We start from the raw sequence: 21,695 nt of genomic DNA, 5'->3' as shown, positions 1-21,695 counted from the left end.
GAAACAACTTGGAACTGTTGATCCCGCTAGTCTATAATGATTCCAAACCAATAGCGATATTTATTAATCCGTCCTTATTCAAGCACGCTAGTTAGAAACAGGTCGAACATCGACTAGGGAAAAGTATAAATTCTTCACGGTCGTTACTGCATTTGGTTTAACCTCCACCGGTGCCATGAAGCTTACATTGCCGACCAATCAGATCGAGCGAGGTTTGTCCTCTTTGAGTTTAGTCTCCGCAAAGCTTCCATGTAGATATCAAGATGTTGGATGCAATGGCGAGTCACAGGCTATAAATGGGATTGTTTCTTCCTGGAGTATTCTTACACTTCACACCAGTCCTCATAATGGCTTTTGGATACAAGAAAGTCCTGATCATCGGTGCTACCTCCGGGATTGGCAGAACACTAGCCGACAAAGTCGTCCAAAATGGATCGAACCTAATTGTCACCGGTCGCAGAAAGGAAAAACTCGATGAGATCGTCCAGAAATATGGCAGCGACAAGGTCTCTGCAAAGACATTTGATGTCATGCAGCTCGATCAGGTAAGGTCACCCATGCCAAGCGAGGTATGTCCCCAACTAACGTGTCCGATGACAACAAAGATTCCACAATTTGCCTCAGATATCGTCTCCGAGAACCCCGATCTGGACTGCGTCTTTGTCAACTCGGGTATCCAACGACCCTTCGATTTCTCCAAGCCGGAAACCGTCGATCTGGCCATCTTCGACCAAGAACTGATCACGAACTATACATCCGCGGTCCGCATAGCCAAAGCATTCCTCCCACACTTGCAGAGCCAGAAGACTGCAACAGCCATCGCATTCACGACGTCGCAAATGGCGCTTGTGCCCATGGTGCGATGCCCGAATTATGGCGCTTCCAAGGCTGCTCTGCACCATTTCATCCTTGCCCTCCGCACTCAGCTGCAGGGTGGTCCTGGGGATGTGAAGGTCTTGGAGGTTTATCCTCCTGCTGTGCAGTCTGAGCTCCATGATGCTAAGCATCAGCCTGATTTGAAGGATGGTCATTTGATTGGGATGCCGTTGCAGGAATTTGTTGATGAGGTCTGGGGCCGGATTTCAGAGGGCGAGGATCAAATTGCTGTCGGGTCTGCGATGGATATTTACAATGCGTTCGAGATTAAGAGGCAGGAGTTGTATCGGGATATGACAGAGTTGCTTTCTGGGTTGCTGAAGCAGTTTCTGAGGTAGGGTCTGATCTTTCAGATATTAGATGCATATAAATGTTAGATTTTGTGGATATGGGACTCAAATTATGTTATCTTCATTCTCACCTGTCGATATAAGAGTGCACAGGAGGAAACGGAATCGAGGAAACAGCTTGCCCTTTACAAGCCGCCAGTATAAATCCACTGAAATAAGAAACGTCATGGACACGCCCAGCAGCCAATCCATCCGACCACTCGTGCAATGAAACCATAGAATCACCAGAGTTGGTGAGTGCATCTTGCCATTCTATCTCGGAGTCCTCATCCCATAGATTGGTCCGTAAATCAAACGGCAAAGAGTCTATAAACGGTGTCCGCACTGAATAGTTCCTCGTATTCAACGAGTAAGCACTGCGCAACATGAAGCAGACAATAATAGTCCGCCGGACACTCTCAGCAAGAAGCCACGCATATCGGGGACTGAAGGCTCCCGGAAGTTGAATAGGCGCTTGTTGCCACAGCTTCAGAGCGACTCTCGCCAGCATAGCACTGATCGCCTCTGAATATGGACATGTATTGCCGTCTTCGTTGAGAACCAACATACATTGATTCAACACTAAAGCTTGACTGCATCCCAGTAGCTCTACGAATGTCGCAGCGTGACTTAGTCGGCGACAGAGGTCTGCTGAGTTTTGCCGGAGCATTGATAAGAGAGTAACGCTCACGCGACCGGTTTGGTGGGTTTGCATATGAAGTCTGCAAATATTGTGGATCTCACGAATAGGGGTTAGGCCATTCGTATAAAGGTCAGGATGAATGAAAAGAGTCTTCCTGTTCTCTGCAAATTTGACCGGTAAATCCCGCAAGCCGGCAACGAGAAACCGGATGATATTCGGATCATATTCTTTCGCGATTTCCAGCCGTAGGGGTGCATGTATGTGTGGCGTTGGAGTCATGTTGACAATTGAGTGCTTAGGACCCACATACCGGCCAACAGATGGCCTTCGAGTAGATCGTACTGTAAAAGGTGCATTCACATATTCACAGTTGATGTCTTTGCCCAGACACCTGTTGCATCTGGGCCAGCCTTGGTCACAGCGCCGTTTGCCCTTGATACAGGCTTGGCATGATCTTTGTAATGTCACTGGATTTGAGCGATCAGGCGGCATGGGCTGCTGGGATATAGGTACGAGGTTGAAGATGTAATCGATTCAGACTGCAATTCCGACCTGGGCAGGTCTTATCCAATTGACCCACCGTCCACCTTAGTAATATCACTGCGTCGCTGCCTTACCAGGTAAGGCCAGTCAACCTACTTAGGTAGCCCCGGAGGGATAACACCATGTCGTCTTCGACTATAGTCAATGGCAGGACAAAATAGAAAATAAAGATCGCAAGAAACAGGTACTTTGGTAATACCAGCTAATAACCGAGTAACTAGTGACTAACTAGTTAAGCGTAGTCTGTGTACTAAGTGAGCATATGTACTGCAATATGCTCGTATTCGACTAAGCGATTGCCCAGATCTGCAATTAGGGCTACCGTTTTTGGAGTTGGAAATAATGACGATAACACCACTGCATCGGGTGCCAACCCCCCCAGCTTACACCAATCATGTGGATTCTCTCGGCCGGGACTAAGAACCACTTGACGACCTCAAGAAAAGAAAAGAAAAGACTACTGGATCCACCTCCTCTCAATATAGCCAGCTGATAGAGAAAAGTCCAATAGGTAAGCGGTTTTTATGCGCGAATAATTGACCTCAATGCAACGAAACGGCGCATTGCCAGCCGCGCTTCGCATCAATGCTAGTATTAGTCCCAAAGGATTTCTGCTATCTACCAGTGCGGAACTAGGAGCCGCCCAGGTGTTCAGGCTAGGGTTCATCCATGCTGAATTCGGACGTGACTAGTATGCGGCGCGGAGAACATACCCACATGGGTAAGCCCCGCCAATTTCTACTTGCGACCAGTTTTATCCTGCAGATATACGTGTCAGCCCTTGCTCCTTCGATAGGTCCTAGTGCTTATGGGTTCATATCGAGCTAAGTATTCACGAGAACCTAGGTATCTTCTTTCATTTTACTTTCTATGTGCTCTAAATATTCATCTAGTGCGCAGAGCAAGAAACAATGTCATACTTCACAGACAAGACGGACAATTACCCGAATCTGAGTCATTCTTTCAGATCAATGAGACCAGAGTATGATGTTGTGATTATAGGATCTGGCTATGGTGCTGGAGTAGCAGCAAGTCGAATGGCGCGGGCAGGGAAGAGCGTCGCAGTGCTAGAGCTTGGCTGGGAAAGAAGATGTAAGGATTGAGAGACTTCAAAACACCATCGCTAACACTTCTATAGCCGGTTCGTTTCCGCATACGTTCTCTCAATGTGTGCAAGACATGGGCATCTCGGGGAGTACTGCGAAGAACTCCTTCATCTCTAGGTGGCTAAAGTGGCTGTCGTCTGGGGACCCCACGCGGCTTTTTCAAGTATTTTTGGGCGATGGACAGCATTCGTTTGCTGCTCATGGTATGTGAAGCCCAGCATATCCTGGAATCCATGAATAAGAAAATCCAACAGCTTTTTGGTCGGAACCATAGGACTTGGAGGATCTTCATTGATCAATGCCGGAGTTTTCTTGAAAGCGGATGAAGGCACACTGCAGATGAGTCCATGGCCGTCCGAAATCAGGGATGAGCCATCTATACTCGACGAATGTGAGTTATATATGTACATGGCGGAGGACATTCCATAACCTAGAACCAATGCAGACTACTCGCGCGCCGAAGCAATGCTTCAACCTTCCACATATCCGGAGAATTCAACCCCGAATAAACTTCAGCAACTTTCAAAAGAGTGGAGATGGCTCGGAGAGAAAGGGAATTTTTATCGAGTACCATTGACCATATTTTTCCACAATGGCCGCAACAGTGCAGGTGTCCCGATGCAGGCAAATAGACAATCGGGCCACGAGTGCACTGGTCTCAACGACGGTTCGAAAAACTCGGTGGCGACAACTTATCTTGCAGATGCCTGGAATTGGGGAGCTGAGATATTCTGCGGATGTGAAGTCCAATTTGTAGAAAAGACTGACCGAGGAGGCTACACTATACACTTCGCCTGGCATGGAAGTGGGAGGTCGGAGTTCACGGATCATTTCAAGGAACAGCTCTTTTGGGTCAAAGCAGTAAGTGAATACATCCTTCAGAGGTGGATGTCTCAGCTCACACTGTCTACTTCAATCATAGAAGGAATTCTGTTTCCTTGGGGCTGGTGCTTTAGGAACTACTGGAGTCTTGCTTCGGTCAAAGCAGCACGGCCTCCATATGTCACCGCTCGTTGGAAGAAATCTATCTGGGAACGGTGACCTTTTGATATTTGGTACGCACGTCGCCAGGATATAAAACCGAGCGCGTTTGATTGACACATTCAAGGTTACAATGGAGATACCAATATCAACGGGATCGCCCGTGAATATTCACGTGCTCCCCCTGGAACAACTGTCACTGCTGTTATTGATAAGCGAGTTGTTGATCCCCCGGAAAATCCCCTATCTGGATATGTCATCCAAGATGGTTGTATTCCCGAGACGTTCAACCCTGTAATCCTAATCATGCTCACCCTGCAGACCATCAAGAGCCAGGCGCTATGCTGTCTTTGGAACCCTCGCCAAGAAGCCAGGAAGACCCTTGCCTCTCTTAAGTCTCTCCTATTCGGTCCATTTGCATACAATGGAGCTATTCAGCGCACTTCAACCTATCTTGTGATGTCTCATGACAGCAATGAGATAACATTGACCTTGAAGGATGATCAACTGTACCTGCGGGGACCGGCAGAGGGACGATCTGAGCATTTCAAATGGATAAAGAAGATGTTCAAGGAACTTTTTGCTCGCACAGGAGCAAGGATGGGGTTTTCATATCCTTATGGTAAGGATTGCCAAAAGCCACCGCAAAGCTACGCTAAACATATCCAAAGGTCGTCACCAGGAGGAAGTCACAGTCCATCTCCTTGGAGGAGCTAACATGAGCAACGATGGAACAGGGCATGGGGGTGTAACAAATCATCGAGGGGAGGTCTTCAGTGGGCCTAACGATGAAGTACACAAAGGCCTCATCTGTTGTGATGCATCTGTCATCCCGACAGCCCTAGGTATGTTTAAAGGGAAGACTTTATGGCTTGCTATATGCTGATTCTGGCAGGCGTGAACCCGTTGGCCACAATATCTGCCCTTTCCGAGCGGTCCGTCAGTTTGATCGCTGAGAGGTCTGGATTGTCAATTGACCTCGAGACTGAAAACCAGCCCTTGAACGCCTACAGCAAGCCTAGTGTATCATGGGATTGTCAAAACCACCAGAACAGTACCAAGAAAGCATCCCAGTCCATAGGATGGCAATTTACAGAGATTATGCATGGTCACATCCGCATCGGATCAGAGATTGGAAGTTTTGCAGTTTCTGAAAGGGTAGGGAAGGGTGCCTCCTGCTCGATGCGGATGTTTCTTACAGTCGAAATCTGCCGACGAGGAGGTAAGGAACCGAGAGACCCCTTTAGCAGTAGAATGCTCACCGTACATATTTACAATACCAAGGAACATGCAACGGGACGATTTCTTGTTACGCATTATCCAAAGCCACGCTCAAGATTGTCGATGGGACTGTTGACTTTTTCACGCCAATACAAGAGAATGCCGAATCATCAGCTATTTCATACCACCTGAAGCTCCTTTCGGTAGAGGGCATGGAGTACCGCCTGGAAGGTCACAAGCTCATCGACTCGAACATAGCATTCTCTGCCAGAAAGACCTGGGAAGCGACAACTACGGTGAACGTCCATATCACTCGACCGGATGGGACAAATGTTGGAGCAGGGGCCCTTCACATCTCATTACTAGACTTCAAAAAGCAGATGAGAACGTTCCGGACGACACGAGACTTCCAGATAAGTCTTATCTTGACCTTGATTGGCTTTTTGATTTCTTTTATGTACCATATCAGTCTCTTCTTCTTTCGCCCTTTCGTCCCTATGCGCTTCCCTCGGGTCTCAAAGCAACCCAATGACTCGAAACAACCACCTTCCACCTCATGCAACATCACTGCAAGCGATGGTGTACAGGTTCACCTTGATATATATGATCCAATTCCTATACAACAGACAGGCGAGCCAGGACCCAACTCCAACCATTCCCCCGTCCTGCTTTTGCCCGGAGTTACCGGGATCGGCGCGATCCACAATTTGTACTCACTCCCATTCTTGCGCTGCAATATGGTTGAGTATTTCACACGGCGTGGACACCGATGCTACGCACTCACTCCTCGTTGGGGCTGTGATCCCGCCGTTGCGCAGAAAAGCACTGTCTACGACTGCCGTCTTGACGTTGCTGCTGCAATAGGATACATTCGCGACAAAGAGCCACAGAAGCCCTATGTGATAGCCCATTGCCAAGGATCAGTGGCTCTCTGCATGGGACTGCTGGACGGAACAATCCAGAGTAACCACCTTCTTGGTGTTACTGCCAACTCCGTCTTCATGAACCAGGTCTTTGGGCATTGGAACTCTCTTAAAGGGAGAACGACTCTGCTGATCCAGTTTTACGAATTACTGGCTGGGGAATACTTCCCCATTGTCAGCAGTGCTAAGAGCGTTCTTTTCCAACGATTACTTGACGTCCTCCTCCGTTTCTATCCTGTTGGACACACGCGTGACCTTTGCACGTCTACAGCGTGTCACCGGACATCTTTTGCTTTTGGGTTACTGTGGAATCACGAGAACCTTGATATGGGTCTTCATGACAATGTTGACCGATTTTTTGCGGGGACCCATACAAAGCTTATGAAGCAAGTGGTTCGCATGGGAACTCGGGGGATCTGCATGGATAATGGTTTATGTCCTCTTCTGACAGCCGAGAATTTGCAACGGCTGAAAGGGTTACCGATTCTCTTTGTCTCGGGTACGGAGAATCAAGTATTCAACCCCGAGTCTACCCTTAAGGACTATGAGTTATTGCGACGACGATTTGGCGAGAGACTCTATCGCAGATTTCTAGTCGAGGGGTACGGGCATCTTGATCCTATTGTAGGGAAACATGCGGCCGATGATGTATATTGGAGAATCTTTGCCCATTTGAGATGGTGCACCGAAGAGATGGAAAATGAAATGGGAGAGGGATAAAGTTGAGGGGATGCAGGAAGCCCTATATAATAGCCCATTGCCAAAGTTTAGTGGCTCTCTGCATGGGGCTGCCGGACAGAAGGAGGTAATTCTCGTCTGGATCCCGTGTCTAATAAAGGTGTGTGCCCAGCCGGGCCAGCCCAAAGGAGAATCAGAGAGAACACATAAGTGGCAAGTCGCGCGATCCTCGTGCGGGTTACTTTAGCCGGATGGCTCTATGGAAGCCGATTAGCTCATAGCACAGCTCATCTTCCCTGGCAGAAATTCCTACTTCTAAAAGTGGCTGTATAGCTGTCCCATGTATAAGAGCTAGATTGGCAAATCAGCCCCCCAGCCCCTATTTTTCAGCACACCGCTCTTCTTCTCATCATTCTTGTGCTTTGTTAAGTTGGTTTCCTTCTCCTAACAGCCCTTCAACTAAAGCTTCTCTATTCTCAAACATTTCGAACGCAAAACCACGGCTACCAGCGATATGAATTACGAGGTTGAACAAGAAATTGTCGCATTCTTCGAGAAGACTACAACGACTCGCTCAACCTGTGACAACTATGCGAGGGAGCATCTTGGTGGCAATGTCACTCCAGTCGACGTGCAAGGCGTGTGTAGCTACACTGTCTATGCTGGTTCTAACGCCGAATTCGTCGTGCAGTATCGTCTGAAGTCGCTAGCACTGAAAATGGACTTAATGAACCTCGCCAAAGCCGTTTACGGTACCTTGACACCCCAGGTCTCCTTCAAGGGACAGATTGGGGAAGATCATGAGAGTAAAGAACCGCTTTACATATACGTGATGAACCGAATGCCAGGCATCTCTCACCTGGATTTCATCCTAGCCCATAACGGTGATGTACCTGAAAACTCGCCCGAGTTTTCCCACTGGCGCCAAAATCTTGTGGCCGACAACGCAAAGTATGTGATTCACTTCTACGTGATATATACAAAATTGCTGATTATATTTCTTACCATGTAGATTCTTTGCTCTATCTTGGATAGGTCCTCAGGATGTTGATCAAACGTACCGCGAGAACCTGTGCCATCAGTACGAACGAGACCTGAAATTGTTACTTGCTTCTCTCCCCATTCGATTCCACCTATTGATCAAGAAGTCTCTTGACTCGTTGCCGGCCATCTTTTCACTTCCTATGGTGCTGCTACATAATGATTTCGGTTCCTTCAACATGCTGGTAGACGAAAATTCTTGTAATCTGCTCGGCGTGATTGATTGGGCCGAAGCTGAGATTGCTCCATTTGGCATAAATCTCTACGCTCATGATCGTTTGATAAGTAAGATCCACTTGAAGCATGGCTGGTCCAGGTATGATGATTATCACCTTTTGGATGAGATATTCTGGAGCACGTTCAGTCAAGAAACCGGAGTGGACAATGAAACGATCAAAACCATCAAAGCCGCAAGGATTGCTGGAGTACTGTTGTGGCTTGGCTTTACAAGTCGTCTTCCGAATGAGCTGAAGCCAATGCCGATTTCTGATGATGATGAAAGTGGAGCATATGGGATGCGTGATTTAGACGGGCTTTTGATTAATCCAGCTACGAGGTTCACAGACTTGGTATGATCGGATGAACTAGAGAATTTGCAACGGCTGCAAGGGTTACCGATTCTCTTTGTGTCGGGTACGGAGAATCAAGTATTCAACCCCGAGTCTACCCTTAAGGACTATACCTAGGTAAGTTATTACGAGGACGATTTCGCGAGAGACTTTATCGCAGTTTTCTAGTCGAGGGGTACAGGTATCTTGATCCTATTATAGGGAAATATGCGGCCGATGATATATATTAGAGAACCTTTTCCCATTTAAGATAGTGCACCAAAGAGATGGAGAATGAAATGGGAGAGGGATAAAGCTGAGGGGATACACATAGGGGCTACACCGCCGGGACTATACAGGGATTATGAGGGGCTCAGGCTATACTTTTTGAGAGTTGAATGTTCTATAAGCTACTTAAAGCCTCGTCTACAATAAAAATCTGTCTATATAGCTTTCCGACATGGTCCAATTTTGCGAAGACTGCGGTCATCTTCTCCCAGTATCATCAGCAGAACGGATTTCATGTGAGCTCTGTGGGAAATCCACGGAGAGTGAGTGATACAACTAACCTTGAAAGATTTTCGGATTTTCTTTTCACTGACACTCTATGAACCTCAGATACAATGCTTACTGACGTCCAAATATCTTCGTCAACCAATTTCCCTTCGAGGCTTCGGACCAAACTGCTTTCCAAGACCCAGGTTGTCTCACAAAAGGATCTTGGCGACGGTCCTATAACGGACATGGAATGTCCCCAGTGCTCGAATTCCAAAGCTACTTGGACTGAGGCCCAGCTTCGGAGCGCCGACGAAGGAAGTACTATCTTTTACTGTTGCAGAAATAAAAAATGCAGACACAGGTATGCTACATACAAAATGCCCCAGCCCCTTGCTCGCCGAGTTTTCTGATATTCGGATTTAGATGGCAAGAAAATAATTGAATGGTGCCTCTATACCATTGCAGAAGTGATCAACTATAAGACGAAGCTATATCCATGTCGTATACCAAGCTCATAACTACTACTCTAGCGCTGTTCTAGGGCCAACCTTGGAAGTGATGAAGTCTATCTAAAGTGGATCGATTAAATCTGCTTTAAAAAAATCCACAGCCAATGAAATCGACGAATCTATACTCGTGTGTGGGCCCCCAATCATTCACATTCGCTTGGATAACCTCACTGGCCTTGACAGTCGGGAGGCGAATAAAATCGACCCACATAAGATCCGGTTCCTGAATTGAAAAATGGAAAATTCGAGGACGTAAAGAAACACCTACCCAAAGCACCATGTCTCTTGTATATATCACTACAGAACCCTCAGACCGGATTCACGTAAAAGGAATCACCCAGACGCAACCCGATTGGATCCACCCACAGCTAATCGAAAGCACCGACGCGATCAAAGGCCGCCAATTTCGCGTTTCCGGTCCCATCCCCAAAGGCACCTGTCTCCTCGTCGACGCCCCCTACGCAGTTATCCCCGTCGTCGACGAACCCGCCCACAACGACAATCTCATCTGCAGCAATCCCGCTTGTAATCGGCCCGCACCTCGCCACACCCGGACTCCATGTCCGAATGCCTGTATCCCGGATGTGACGTGGTGCGGCAGCACCTGTCTTGACGCCGATAGTCTTCGACATGAGTTTGAATGCGCTTGGCTCAAACGGTATGCGGGGACTATTCGGTCCAAATGGAGTGAATATGATTTCGGCATGTTGTGGGTGATCCTTCGATTGCTTGCTGCGCGCCATTGTCAATTGCAGGAACGGACGGCTGTTGGGGTCGTCGATCCGGCGGGACATTGGAAGCATGGATGGAGTGGGATTGAATCGCTCTGTGGTTCTGAGGATACTTGGCCTCATGATAAAGTCCGGTCTTGGTCTGTTCTTGTGAAGAAGTATCTGAGGAGTAGCCCTGCTATTCCTCATGGGATGAGTGCAGATCGTGTTCTTCATCTCATTTGTCAGGAAGAGGCAAATTCATTTGGTCTTTATCCACGAGAAACAGGCCATTTCCCACTGCCGAACCCTCCTGTCGATAGAGGAGAGCAATTCGCCGCTGCTGTTTATCCCACTGCGGCAATCGCTAATCATTCATGTCTGCCAAACGTAAGTGGAATTGTTCCCCGTCAGATTTGAAAAAGTGCTAATTCACCACCAGGTCATCCATAAAGCCGATGACAAGGGCCGAATGGTGTTTACCGCCTCCCGTGACATTTTCCCGGGCGAGGAATGCTGCATCTCGTACTTCGACCTGACACAATATACGGATCTTGCTTCGCGTCGCGAGCATCTTCGGAAATCGTTCCGTTTTGTGTGCCAGTGTGAACGATGTGTTTCCGAAGAGCCCAACGAATCAGCAGAATGGACTGCTATGCCAATGATGGATATATGAGAGTCGCCGACTATAAAATGACTAGACCTATAGAAACTAGATAGAGCACTATACCACGATACACCTTCTAAATTATGTATAGATTAACATGCTTGTTCAATCCTTGAAAACAGGTAACTTGCAAGTCAAATTTTTATTTTTATCTACTCATCCCTAAGCGCAAATGGCTCTTGTTCCGTATCCCAAGCTAGCTATTACAGCCATATCCTCCCAATAAGATCCCAATCCAAATGCACATCTGCCATCCAAATCCATACATCTAAACGAAGAGACCCCAATCACAAATCTGCAATCTCCCAATCAAAGCCCCAATAGTCTCCTCAGCAACCGCCTCCTCAAGCGACAAACCCCTCGGGTCCCCATTCTTATCAAACTCCTCATGAGGCACATTAAAGAAGACCAACAAATCCGTCTCCTGCGCCTCAAGTCTAACAAGCAAGAAATGACACGTCAACCTCGAAACCTGCGGCAAACCACTAGAAACCCCATTCATCTGCGTACCCAGCACCCCAGAATCCGAAACACCAGCAGCGGACCCATCAACAGAGACAGGGACACGACCGCCGCCGCCACGCGCGGGGGTCGTGAAGGAGACAACGCCGCGATACGCCTTGATAGTGGCAGGAGAAGGCGAGGAAGAAGCAAGCTGGACTTCGACGCGCGTGGGCGATTTGATAACCTGCATGGTGTCACCTTCGTCGCAGAGATCGTGCAGGTGGTACAGGGCAGCGGCTTGGTCGACTGTTTCTGTCGTTGCGGATGCTGCGCTGCCGCTGCCTGGGGCGGTGGTTGGTTGCTGGTGGTCGAGCGCGGCGAAGGTGCTTAGAGCTTCTGCTTGCGGGACACGCTGGTTGATCTCGATGATTAGGTTGGAGAGTGTGGTTGGTGAGAGCCAGAGCTCTTGGTGGTCGGGGACCTCGCGGAGAGTACTGGGGTTGGGTGTTAGTTGGGTTCTTTCTAATTAGGATGTTTTGGGATTGGATGGGATTGGATTGAAGGAATCATATGGGAAATTCATGCATGGGGGTGGGGGGGGGTTGTAGAGTTGTATGCTAACCTCGAATCAATCCAGCCTTGTGGCACGACGCCTCGAATGGCTCCGCCGAAGAACTCTTGCTCTGTGAATTGAGACATGTTGGAGTTGGTATGTCTTTATTGTAAGACGGAGGGTTTTGGTCTTTTTCTTTTCTTTTCTTTTCCTTTTCAAAGGATGTTCTGCTGGTTGTGCAGGAGCAATCCAAACTCTTCGAGATAAATTGCGGATTTTTTCGCCGGTTCCTTTTGTTTTTGCTTGAGGTCCGACAATACAAGGGAATACAAGCAATACTAGAGAGGAGCACGGATTAACAGGGACTATATAGTTCCAGAATGGAGAAACCGTTTAGGTAGACGAGCAGACGTGCATGAGGCAACAATTGCGGGCGGGTGTTTTCCGCCCAATGACGTTTGGCGGTTTGTCGGTTTGGCGGGGTGTTGACTCAATATACGAGCTACATTTAAGCGACTATCAACTCACGGATTTAAGGCATTTGAGTCATGATATCTGAAGAAGAAATATGACTCGATTCATTGAAATGGCAAAGTGAATCACCATTTGAGAGCAGGGTTTTTAGGAACCACCACGACAACCGGTCTAATCTGGTTACGACCTTTAGTACAGAAGAATAGTTTAGCTGCTTTTACAGCTTCATTATGTCTCTTTAGTGGTCTTTTATAAACCTACACCAAAATAGCTAACCTTATGCCCGGGTACATCACTACCTATGTAGGTACTTTCTGCAGAGCCAACCTTGGAAACTCTAGGGTTTCCTGTTACAGACACTGTAGGGCTACATTTCTCCTACAACGTTTGATCTATGTGACGAACGGAACTTGTTTCACTTGCATATCTGATGAATTCGAAGAGCAGGTTCATTGACTAATAGAAAAAAAAAGCAATTGGTATCGTTAACTCATGATGAGGCTTGAGTGCAGGGCTGCCCAAATTTGCTTATGGAATGACCATGGTAATGATCACTCCTAGGGAGACCATCTTAGTTGCCACCGAGGCCGAGAGCACCCTTGACCTTGTCACCGCTGGAGATATGGTTAGAATATGACTCTTTGGCTTCAAGAATAGAGTGACTTACATGGAGCCGGTGGCACCGCCGTGGCCGTGGTTGTCACTGGCACGCTGGGTCTTGTCGAAGGCCTCCTGGCCAGCACCCTTGCTGTCATCGGTCTGCAATCCGCGGGTAGTGCGATCAGAGGTATCGGTGACGGTCTCCTTGACCTTGTCCTGGGTGGACTTGGTGGAGTCAGGAGTGAGTTCCTCCTTGGCCTCTGTAGGAAATGTTGTCAGTCACGATGCCTTAAGATCTTGACAGGCAGGTATGGCAGTGTCACATACTGGTGGTAAAATCCTTACGACCTGCGTCAGACATGGTAAAGATTGGTTGAAGATTGGTAGTTGAAAGTAGATGTAACCCTTGGAATTGTATGGTTTGGTTGAAGTAAGAGATGTTGATGGAAGAACAGGTAAAGAGGCAAAGAGGGGGTTTATATAGATTTGTTTGGCCTCTTTGCGAGCTCATAAAGAGACATAATATGACGTTGTTAGTTGTTTTCTTTCGTGATCAACTTGCTTTATTCGCAATACAAACCAGACGCAGCTAGGCAATGGTGTATACAGATCTATTTGGGCCGGAGGCCCGGACTAACCACAACCTCCAATTTAAATAAATGGTTCCTCCAATCAGCATAGTTCCTAAGGCTCAGCTGTTCGTGACATTCCACGACGTACAGGCTGTGACACTCGATATGCTCTCGATTCGTTCAATTCGATTTTCTGGTGATGACATCAGGAAGATATTCCAGGGCACGGCTGCGAAGGCTTACGGATTAGAAATCACATGATTATTTCTTATCGCAAGTTTGGCTGTCACGTGAAATTGATAATCCAGGGGTAACTAGGCCTAATTGGGAATAAATAATAACAGGCGGTCAAGGATTATTGGCAGAACTACCCACCGCCTTCGTAACCCCCCTCGGGCATGAACTGTAGTCGTTCATCTCCGTCCAACTTGTTTGCTTTCATTCTCATCCTTTCTTTTTGACTCACTATGTGGATAAGATCTGTTCTTCTTCATGCATCATTGTCTCATTCTCCCTGATTACCAACCTGATCGTTATCTTGGTGACAGCTCTTTGAATTATCGTTCTTCCATTTGCTACCATCCAAACGCCAAACACACGAACCTGTTACACACCCGTTACATCTGTCTCATCTAGCGGTCAATGACTGTGTCAGATCCTCCTGTCCCTTCAAATTGGGACTTCACTCCAGTGCATGACCTACTATGTTCGCCTATTGAAGGCTGCACTGCGAGACCTAGTCGCCACAATGAATCTACAATCACCTCGCTTGGTGAACAACAAGCCGAGGGTGATCCGCGTTACACCACTAATGGTAGGCTCTTAGGTCTTACCTCCCAGCGGAGTAACCCAAAACTTGGTGACTTCGGTTCTCTTTGGGAGCTTTTCAATGGGGCCCCTGCTCCTGCAAGCGTCACACCCACTTTAGGGACTACAAGGACCACCAAGTCTGAGCTGGAGAAGGTTCAGCCATCACTTGAAGAACTGCTTCCTAGTTCAGCGGAAAGACCTGTCAAAAAGGTCTCATTCTCTGGCATCCCCGGCATCGAAAAATCCGTCCCCATTTCATCTGACGCATCTCACATCACCAATGAGCCAAATCCTCGGGTCCTCAAGGACACCATCACTGGCTATACCTCCCATTATCCTTCTCGCCCGAAAGCACATGTGACAGGTATTCCTGTCGATTTTGAGGGTCGATCATTCACTATCTTGAGACGGGCCTCTGTTCATGAGCCTTTAGAATCGAATGCCAATGTGAAATTTGGTATTCCACGAACCCCTCCGGAGACAATTACTAGAGCCAGTGTTGGTGATCCAAGTGATACTCCCACGCCGAAACCCAAGTCTCGTTCTCGCGGAAAAGATTTCCGGAACAACACGCGCGATAATCCAGTCACTTCCGAAGAAAGTACTGGGCTAGACTCGGACACGAGCATTGTGTTCGATTATCCCGTTTCTGAGAAACCTGTGGCCATTCCTTTTGTCCCTTTTCAAGTCGGCAGACCTGAAGCGAAGACTCACCATTATGATACCCCGCCGTCCTCGTTTGACGATAATGAGTGGATACTGAATACTGATCCCATCCGAGGATTTGCTTCTGGAGGTACCCTGCACCAATCCGCCTCGGAGCGAAGAGTCACCTTGATGAGTAGACTCCTCGGTCATTTTCCTGATTACGCCAAAGTCGTGTCTCAAGTGGGACAGACTTTACACCATCATCCCAATGAGAGTATTACCTCACGTCCTATTCATGTATTTGTTGATGTGTCGAATGTATGCTTTAGTCCCCCCAGCCAACATTTGTCAAGCTAATTTGCCTCAGATCATGGTCGGGTTCCACGATTCGGTGAAAGCCTCGAGAAATATCCCTCTCTCAACCCGAATTCGTCGTGTCCACATGTCCTTCGCGAATCTCGCATTGATCATGGAACGCGGCCGCCAAACCGCCAAGAGAGTCTTGGTCGGATCAGATCGTCTTCCCTCCGTCGATGAAGCCGAGAGACTCGGCTACGAAGTGAATATTCTTGAGCGTGTGCAGAAGGTGAAGGCGATCACACCCCGTCGCAACGGCAAGTCACGGAACAATACTGTCTCCAGTTACCAGTGTGGATATAGCGGTCCTGAAACGGTCGCTGCCTCTGGAGAGCGATGGGTTGAGCAGGGTGTGGACGAAATTCTACACCTGAAGATCCTGGAGAGCCTTTTGGATACGGAACACCCGGCGACGATTGTTTTGGCGACGGGGGATGCGGCAGTAGCCGAGTTCTCCGGCGGTTTCATGAAGATGGTCGAGCGCGGGCTACAGCGCGGCTGGAATGTTGAGCTTGTCAGCTTTTCTCAGGGCACTAGCTACGCATACCGGAAGAAGGAGTTCCGGACTCGATGGGGAGACCAGTTCAAGCTGGTTGAGCTTGACCGGTACTTGGAGGAACTGTTTGAGTGAATGCTCCCAATGGAGGTTCACCTTTGCCATTTCAATCAAATGAAATCAATACTTATCTTTTCAGCTGTATTTGGATGCCCTAAACATTTTACAGCCCTTATTGCCTATCGGGGAGCTAAATGAACCACTGTAGTCCTTCTAAACGCTAAATGATGTACAGAGCTGGCTTTTCTACCGCTAGTCTATACTGCCATTGAATCTCGTTGTCGCTTAAGTTGACCAAGCTCGCGCTCTAGCTCTTTATACTTCGCCCGTGCCCCTGGTGTATCCTTGGGAAGATCATGGAACGCCCTCACGCGGCCTTGCAAAGCCTTGACCGTCTCCCGCATCTTGATAACATTCTCCTCCTCCGCTATCAGCTCGTCAATAGTCGGACCCCGGGGCTGGACTTTTTCAAGTGATGCAATGCGATCTTGGTACTCCCCGACCTTGATCGCAAGTGTCTTCGTGCCGCGTGTCCACTCCGACGTCAAGCTTTGTGTTTCGGATGGTGTTTCATACGCCACATCGGTCTTCAATTCCTCAAGCTCCGTCTGTAGCCGTGCTAGCTCTCGTTGAAGGTACCGATGCAATGTGTCGACCTTTGCAATTTGTTCCTGGGCCTCGAACTCCTCCACCGTGAGCTCCACAATCGACTGCCCCAGATCCCCCGGGTTCGGATTTAAAGTATTGCCCAGAGCGGCGGCAGAGTTGGCGAGGTCCTCTAGATCACGTCTTCCTGTATCATCCAAACACATCTCGACTTCATCAAGGAGTTGATTCTTCTGTTGTTCGTGGGGATCTTTGCGTTCGAACTCTTCCCGTAGTTTGTATGCCTCAACGGCCTCTTCACGCGCGCAATGTTGTAGAGTGGCTTCTTCATCTGCAGCATCATTGGCTGCAGCTAGGGTCAGGAGGACGCGGAGGGTATCTTCATTGCGCTCGAACTTGGGAACCGGTTTAGGCGCGTATTGTCGATTGAGCCAGGAGTTGACGTACGCCCAATCTTTAGCTTGGATAGCAGCCTGGCGGGCCTTAGCTGGCGAAACGAGTGGACTATCCATAGGAATATGTAGCAATGCAACTCCAGAAATGAATCGAGACAAATCAGGAGGGGAAAATAAATAGCCTTGGAGAGTAATGTGTTGACGATAAGATACGGCCAAGGCGGTCGATGCGCCAAGTGTGAGGTTGTCCTCTACTTCCCCTCGCCGACTCTCCGGGCTGCTCGAACAACAATGACCAGCTACTTCCCACCAGCTGGCAGCGCCAGTAATGGCGCCAGTACGCCGACCGCATCCTCTCCGTTGTCCCCGCCAACGCAGCGCCCGACCGCGCTCACCAATCGGTTGACAACGGTGCTGTCGGCATCGTATGCGGACTCGGACATTCGGGACTCCCTCGAGACTTTGAGCTTGAGAGGCATTCACAACACTGAAGAGACACGTCGGCAACTACGACTAGATGTACAAAAGGAAGTTGTCGATTGTAATGCGGAGATTGTCAAGGACTTTGGGAAAGTGGCCGAGGTGAGACTCCTATTGCTCCTTTAGAGGTAGGGCTCCGGAACTCTAATTCCTGAATGGCGATTACAGCAATTGAGACGGATCGGAACGGTTGTCTCTACGCTCAATCAGACCTGCGAAGATATGCGCAAACGAATCAACCTCGCGAAGCAGGATACCACGCCGGTACTCGAGGAGGCTAGCGTTCTGATGGCACAGAAGAAAGAGACCGAGACCAAACAACAGCTGTTGGAAGCCTTTTCGAAACATTTCTTAGTTCCGGAAGAGGATTTACTGGTCTTGACGTCGGCCGAGGAGCCTGTTGACGAGCGGTTCTTTGACGTGTTAGCTCGTGTTAAGCAAGTGCACCACGATTGCGAAGTCTTGCTCGGCGGCGAGAATCAGCGACTGGGCTTGGAGGTGATGGAATTGAGCACCCGGAATCTCAATTCAGCATACCAGAAACTGTACCGATGGATCCAGAAAGAATTCAGGTCCCTGAATCTAGAGGACCCTCGCATCAGTAGTACAATCCGCCGCGCTCTACGGGTGCTGGCAGAACGCCCGAGTCTATTCCACAGTTGTTTAGATTTCTTTGCGGAGGCACGGGACTATGTGCTGTCCGATGCTTTCCACTATGCATTGACCGACGCTGTTTCCGGGGCCAATGGGCCCGGCGCCGGTGATCACACCGTTAAACCGATTGAGTTCTCGGCGCATGACCCACTCCGGTACATCGGTGACATGCTTGCCTGGGTGCACTCGACAACTGTATCAGAACGAGAGGCTCTGGAGTCATTGTTTGTTGACGACGGGGACGAACTCGCTCGGGGGATTCAGGCCGGCCTGAATAGCGAGCCCTGGTCGCGCATCGATGAGGATCAAGAAGTTGCCTTTGATGGCCAAAAGGCACTCAGTGACTTGGTCAACCGCGATCTTACTGGAGTGTCTCGATCTCTGCGGCAGAGAGTAGAGCTCGTCATTCAGAGTCATGAAGACCCCATTACTTGCTACAAGGTGGTGAACTTGCTGTCTTTCTACCGCACAACCTTCACCAAACTAGTGGGCGCGCAATCGCACTTGGTCGACCTGATCCAGAACTTGGAAAAGTTCACTCTTGGCCACTTTGAGACTTTGATGCGCGACCAGATCAGCGCCTTGGCGGGCGACAATATTGCCCTGACTCCACCAGACGACCTGTCGCCCCCACAGTTCTTGCTAGATGCGTTGGAAGTCCTGGAATTACTGATGAAGACCTATGAGACTTCCGTCGGACCAGAGGATTCATCTCCCGACGCGAACGAGAACCCGTTCACTTCTGTCCTCCGAGCCGCCTTCGATCCATTCTTGACACTGGCCCGGTCCTCATCCGACGAACTCCAAACCACAACAGCGCAGTCCATCTACCGCACAAATATACTCCTTGCAGCCCGCGCGGCTGTGTCACCATTCCCCTTCGCCAGCTGCACACACGTCCCTCCCATTTCTGCAGCCCTATCAACTCTCCGCAGCGATCTCCTCGACACCCAACACCAATTCCTCCTCGAGACCTCCGGTCTCCAAAAGCTCTTAGATGCCCTAGGACCTTTCTCAGAGACCGCCGAAGACAAGACCGAGAAGCCAGACCAGAAACCCCACCTAGCTGACCTGGCCAGTCTCCCAGCCTTCCAACCAGAGTCCTTGATTACATCCAGCCAACAACTCGACGACTTCCTCCCATCTGCGCTTATGGACGCAACCGATAATCTGAAACGTGTACAAAGCCTCTCCCTTATTCAGAGCGTCACTGAGGATGCGGTTGAGGCATTCTGCCGTGATTTCGAGTTCGTCGAAGGCATGATCATTGCCGCCGACGAGGCGCGAGGAACTGTGAATGTGGCCATTGGAACAGGGGACAGTGTTAGCGGCCGGAGTGGTAAATCCGATGGCAGGACAGAAGCCAGCGAGAAGGATAAAGAAGAGGTCGAAGAGGGCGAGGATGAACAATGGAGTTTGAGGTCGTTGTTCCCTCGAACGACGGGGGAGATCCGAGTGTTGTTGAGTTGATCTATATATCCCCTATACAGGTTGTACTGATCTATATCGAAATGTACAATGAAAACATGCAGCTGCACAGCCCTGGAAATCAATGGGTGCGCTAGAAGCGCTCAGTGAGAACATATTAGGACCCAGATAGAGCATTCGAGTTAACAGGAACAGGACTATGCCAAATACATGTAGACAATAAACAAGAATTGCTATTGCATTCCTATAACCGTATCGAACATACAACGTCCCCACAGACGAGGGGGATAGAGACAAGAGAGCAGAACCAAAAAGTCCAAGATGAGTGAATCAAAATCTACTCTATCCACCTCGCTCACCAAATTCCCTCGCCCAATCTTCATATTTCCGAAGCCCATCGGAGGAAACACTAGGGCGAATGGAATACAAACTTGACTCGAAGTCCTGGAAGATAATGGCGCGGATCTGGTCCATAGGCGTGTGTAGGAGGGCCTCACCCAGATTACGCAGGGGGCCCATGGCCGCATCTTTAGCGAGGGCTGTTATGTCTGAACCGGAGAAGCCTGGGATTTTTAATTAGAAATACGAACTACACAAAAAAAAAGGCGGGTATACGTGTGAGGAAACAACATACCTTCTGTCACCTGTACCAGAACCTGGATATCCGCATCACTCAGCTCGTGATGCTGATGACTGAGAAGTCTGCGTATCTGCTGCTCGCGGACATGGTGTTCGGGCAAGGGGATGTACTGGCGACGGACGAAGCGGCGACGTGCAGCCTCATCGATATCCCAAGGCATATTGGTAGCCGCTAAGACGAGGACGCGACTAGCGTCGCCTTCCTTCTTCTCGCGGCTTGTTTGTTCGCGGCCTGCTGCTGCGCGCTGGAGGTCAGACCATTGAACGAGGAATTCAGTCTTGGAGCGGCGGGAGGCTTCGTGCTCTGAGCCGGATGATCGGGCAGAGAGGAGGGAGTCGATTTCGTCGACGAAGATGATGGATGGAGCGAGGGCTTTGGCGAGCCCGAAGAGGGCGCGCACGAGCTTCTCGCTTTCGCCGTGCCATTTGGATGTTAGGCTTGATGCGGAGATGGAGAAGAAGGTTGATTTTGATTCTGTGGCTACTGCTCGTGCGAGCATGGTTTTACCTGTGCCTGGCGGACCGAAGAGGAGCATTCCGCGAGCTGGTTCGCGGAGGCCAGAGAAGAGGTCTGGACGGAGGAATGGGTAGACGACTGCTTCTTTGAGGGCCTTTTTGGCTGCTTCTAAGCCTGCTATGTCATCCCAGTGTACTTCGTCACCGCGCACCACGATGTCGTTCAGAATTTGCTTCGCTGACTGCGGATCCACGCCCCTAGGCAATTTTTCCATTATTTTCAAGATTTCACTGTCGTCTTCCTCGTCTTCGTCCTCTGCGTCGCTTGCTGTGGTCCGCTGATCTGAAGACTCTTGGTCGCTTGACAGTGGTGTCTCTTGCTGTTTGACTGGTGTGGCTTTGCGCCGTATTGCACTATCGCTATTCCCTTGAGAAATAGCCAGCCGGTCGACACCGCGATGGAAATCATCACCACTAGCGGATGATGGGGAAACACGGGCCGTTTCACCAATTATGGGCGGTCTAGGCGCAGAGTTTGTCCGCGGCTTATCGTTGGAAGAATTTTTTTCACGGTCAAGCCGAGGCGTCAGACTCCGAGAAGTACTCTCGGACTTGGTGGCTTGCATTGGATGGCTTGTTGGTTGATGGGAGGATCGCAAGCCCACAGGCTTGGGTTTGATGGATGGTCTCAGGTGGTGCAAAATCAGCCGGGTTCGGCATAGACATTGCATGAGGATTTTGTTGTTTAGG

At 49.2% G+C, this 21,695-nt stretch overlaps 10 protein-coding genes across 10 annotated transcripts; 6 read left to right on the top strand and 4 right to left on the bottom strand.

Moving 5' to 3' along the window:
• Window positions 1-347: 347 nt before the first annotated feature.
• N7519_004436 (putative short-chain dehydrogenase/oxidoreductase) lies at window positions 348-1,214 on the top strand (the record flags this gene model as incomplete). Its single annotated transcript, XM_057291212.1, has 2 exons — window positions 348-545; window positions 606-1,214. 2 exons carry the CDS (start codon window positions 348-350, stop codon window positions 1,212-1,214), a joined length of 807 nt encoding a protein of 268 aa, XP_057152414.1.
• A 2,148-nt stretch (window positions 1,215-3,362) lies between these two features.
• N7519_004435 (uncharacterized protein) lies at window positions 3,363-7,342 on the top strand (the record flags this gene model as incomplete). The annotated part of the gene is made up of 9 exons (XM_057291211.1): window positions 3,363-3,483; window positions 3,530-3,700; window positions 3,772-3,888; window positions 3,943-4,358; window positions 4,420-4,552; window positions 4,606-5,100; window positions 5,150-5,323; window positions 5,374-5,700; window positions 5,763-7,342. The coding sequence occupies 9 exons, from the start codon at window positions 3,363-3,365 to the stop codon at window positions 7,340-7,342; spliced, it is 3,534 nt and encodes a 1,177-aa protein (XP_057152413.1).
• Window positions 7,343-7,814: 472 nt separating this feature from the next.
• Window positions 7,815-8,916, top strand: N7519_004434 (uncharacterized protein; the record flags this gene model as incomplete). The annotated part of the gene is made up of 2 exons (XM_057291210.1): window positions 7,815-8,251; window positions 8,313-8,916. The coding sequence occupies 2 exons, from the start codon at window positions 7,815-7,817 to the stop codon at window positions 8,914-8,916; spliced, it is 1,041 nt and encodes a 346-aa protein (XP_057152412.1).
• Window positions 8,917-10,174: 1,258 nt separating this feature from the next.
• On the top strand, window positions 10,175-11,282 carry N7519_004433 (SET domain-containing protein; the record flags this gene model as incomplete). Its single annotated transcript, XM_057291209.1, has 2 exons — window positions 10,175-10,996; window positions 11,049-11,282. The coding sequence occupies 2 exons, from the start codon at window positions 10,175-10,177 to the stop codon at window positions 11,280-11,282; spliced, it is 1,056 nt and encodes a 351-aa protein (XP_057152411.1).
• Window positions 11,283-11,541: 259 nt separating this feature from the next.
• On the bottom strand, window positions 11,542-12,416 carry mog1 (Ran GTPase-binding protein MOG1; the record flags this gene model as incomplete). Its single annotated transcript, XM_057291208.1, has 2 exons — window positions 11,542-12,211; window positions 12,340-12,416. The coding sequence occupies 2 exons, from the start codon at window positions 12,414-12,416 to the stop codon at window positions 11,542-11,544; spliced, it is 747 nt and encodes a 248-aa protein (XP_057152410.1).
• Window positions 12,417-13,315: 899 nt separating this feature from the next.
• N7519_004431 (heat shock 9/12 family protein) lies at window positions 13,316-13,705 on the bottom strand (the record flags this gene model as incomplete). The annotated part of the gene is made up of 3 exons (XM_057291207.1): window positions 13,316-13,358; window positions 13,412-13,604; window positions 13,672-13,705. 3 exons carry the CDS (start codon window positions 13,703-13,705, stop codon window positions 13,316-13,318), a joined length of 270 nt encoding a protein of 89 aa, XP_057152409.1.
• An 853-nt stretch (window positions 13,706-14,558) lies between these two features.
• On the top strand, window positions 14,559-16,362 carry N7519_004430 (NYN domain-containing protein; the record flags this gene model as incomplete). The annotated part of the gene is made up of 2 exons (XM_057291206.1): window positions 14,559-15,692; window positions 15,742-16,362. The coding sequence occupies 2 exons, from the start codon at window positions 14,559-14,561 to the stop codon at window positions 16,360-16,362; spliced, it is 1,755 nt and encodes a 584-aa protein (XP_057152408.1).
• A 182-nt stretch (window positions 16,363-16,544) lies between these two features.
• Window positions 16,545-17,405, bottom strand: N7519_004429 (uncharacterized protein; the record flags this gene model as incomplete). The annotated part of the gene is made up of 1 exon (XM_057291205.1): window positions 16,545-17,405. One exon carries the CDS (start codon window positions 17,403-17,405, stop codon window positions 16,545-16,547), a length of 861 nt encoding a protein of 286 aa, XP_057152407.1.
• A 174-nt stretch (window positions 17,406-17,579) lies between these two features.
• On the top strand, window positions 17,580-19,892 carry cog6 (Golgi transport complex subunit COG6; the record flags this gene model as incomplete). The annotated part of the gene is made up of 2 exons (XM_057291204.1): window positions 17,580-17,870; window positions 17,937-19,892. The coding sequence occupies 2 exons, from the start codon at window positions 17,580-17,582 to the stop codon at window positions 19,890-19,892; spliced, it is 2,247 nt and encodes a 748-aa protein (XP_057152406.1).
• A 300-nt stretch (window positions 19,893-20,192) lies between these two features.
• N7519_004427 (uncharacterized protein) lies at window positions 20,193-21,676 on the bottom strand (the record flags this gene model as incomplete). Its single annotated transcript, XM_057291203.1, has 3 exons — window positions 20,193-20,413; window positions 20,485-20,734; window positions 21,143-21,676. The coding sequence occupies 3 exons, from the start codon at window positions 21,674-21,676 to the stop codon at window positions 20,193-20,195; spliced, it is 1,005 nt and encodes a 334-aa protein (XP_057152405.1).
• Window positions 21,677-21,695: the final 19 nt, after the last annotated feature.

The sequence above is a fragment of the Penicillium mononematosum genome (assembly GCF_028829835.1).
Source record: "Penicillium mononematosum strain IBT 11891 chromosome Unknown utg000002l:1.0-8112719.0:1.0-8118358.0, whole genome shotgun sequence".
NCBI lineage: Eukaryota > Fungi > Ascomycota > Eurotiomycetes > Eurotiales > Aspergillaceae > Penicillium > Penicillium mononematosum.
Note: the sequence above shows the minus strand (reverse complement) of the source record. Positions and strands in the feature narration are given on the sequence as shown.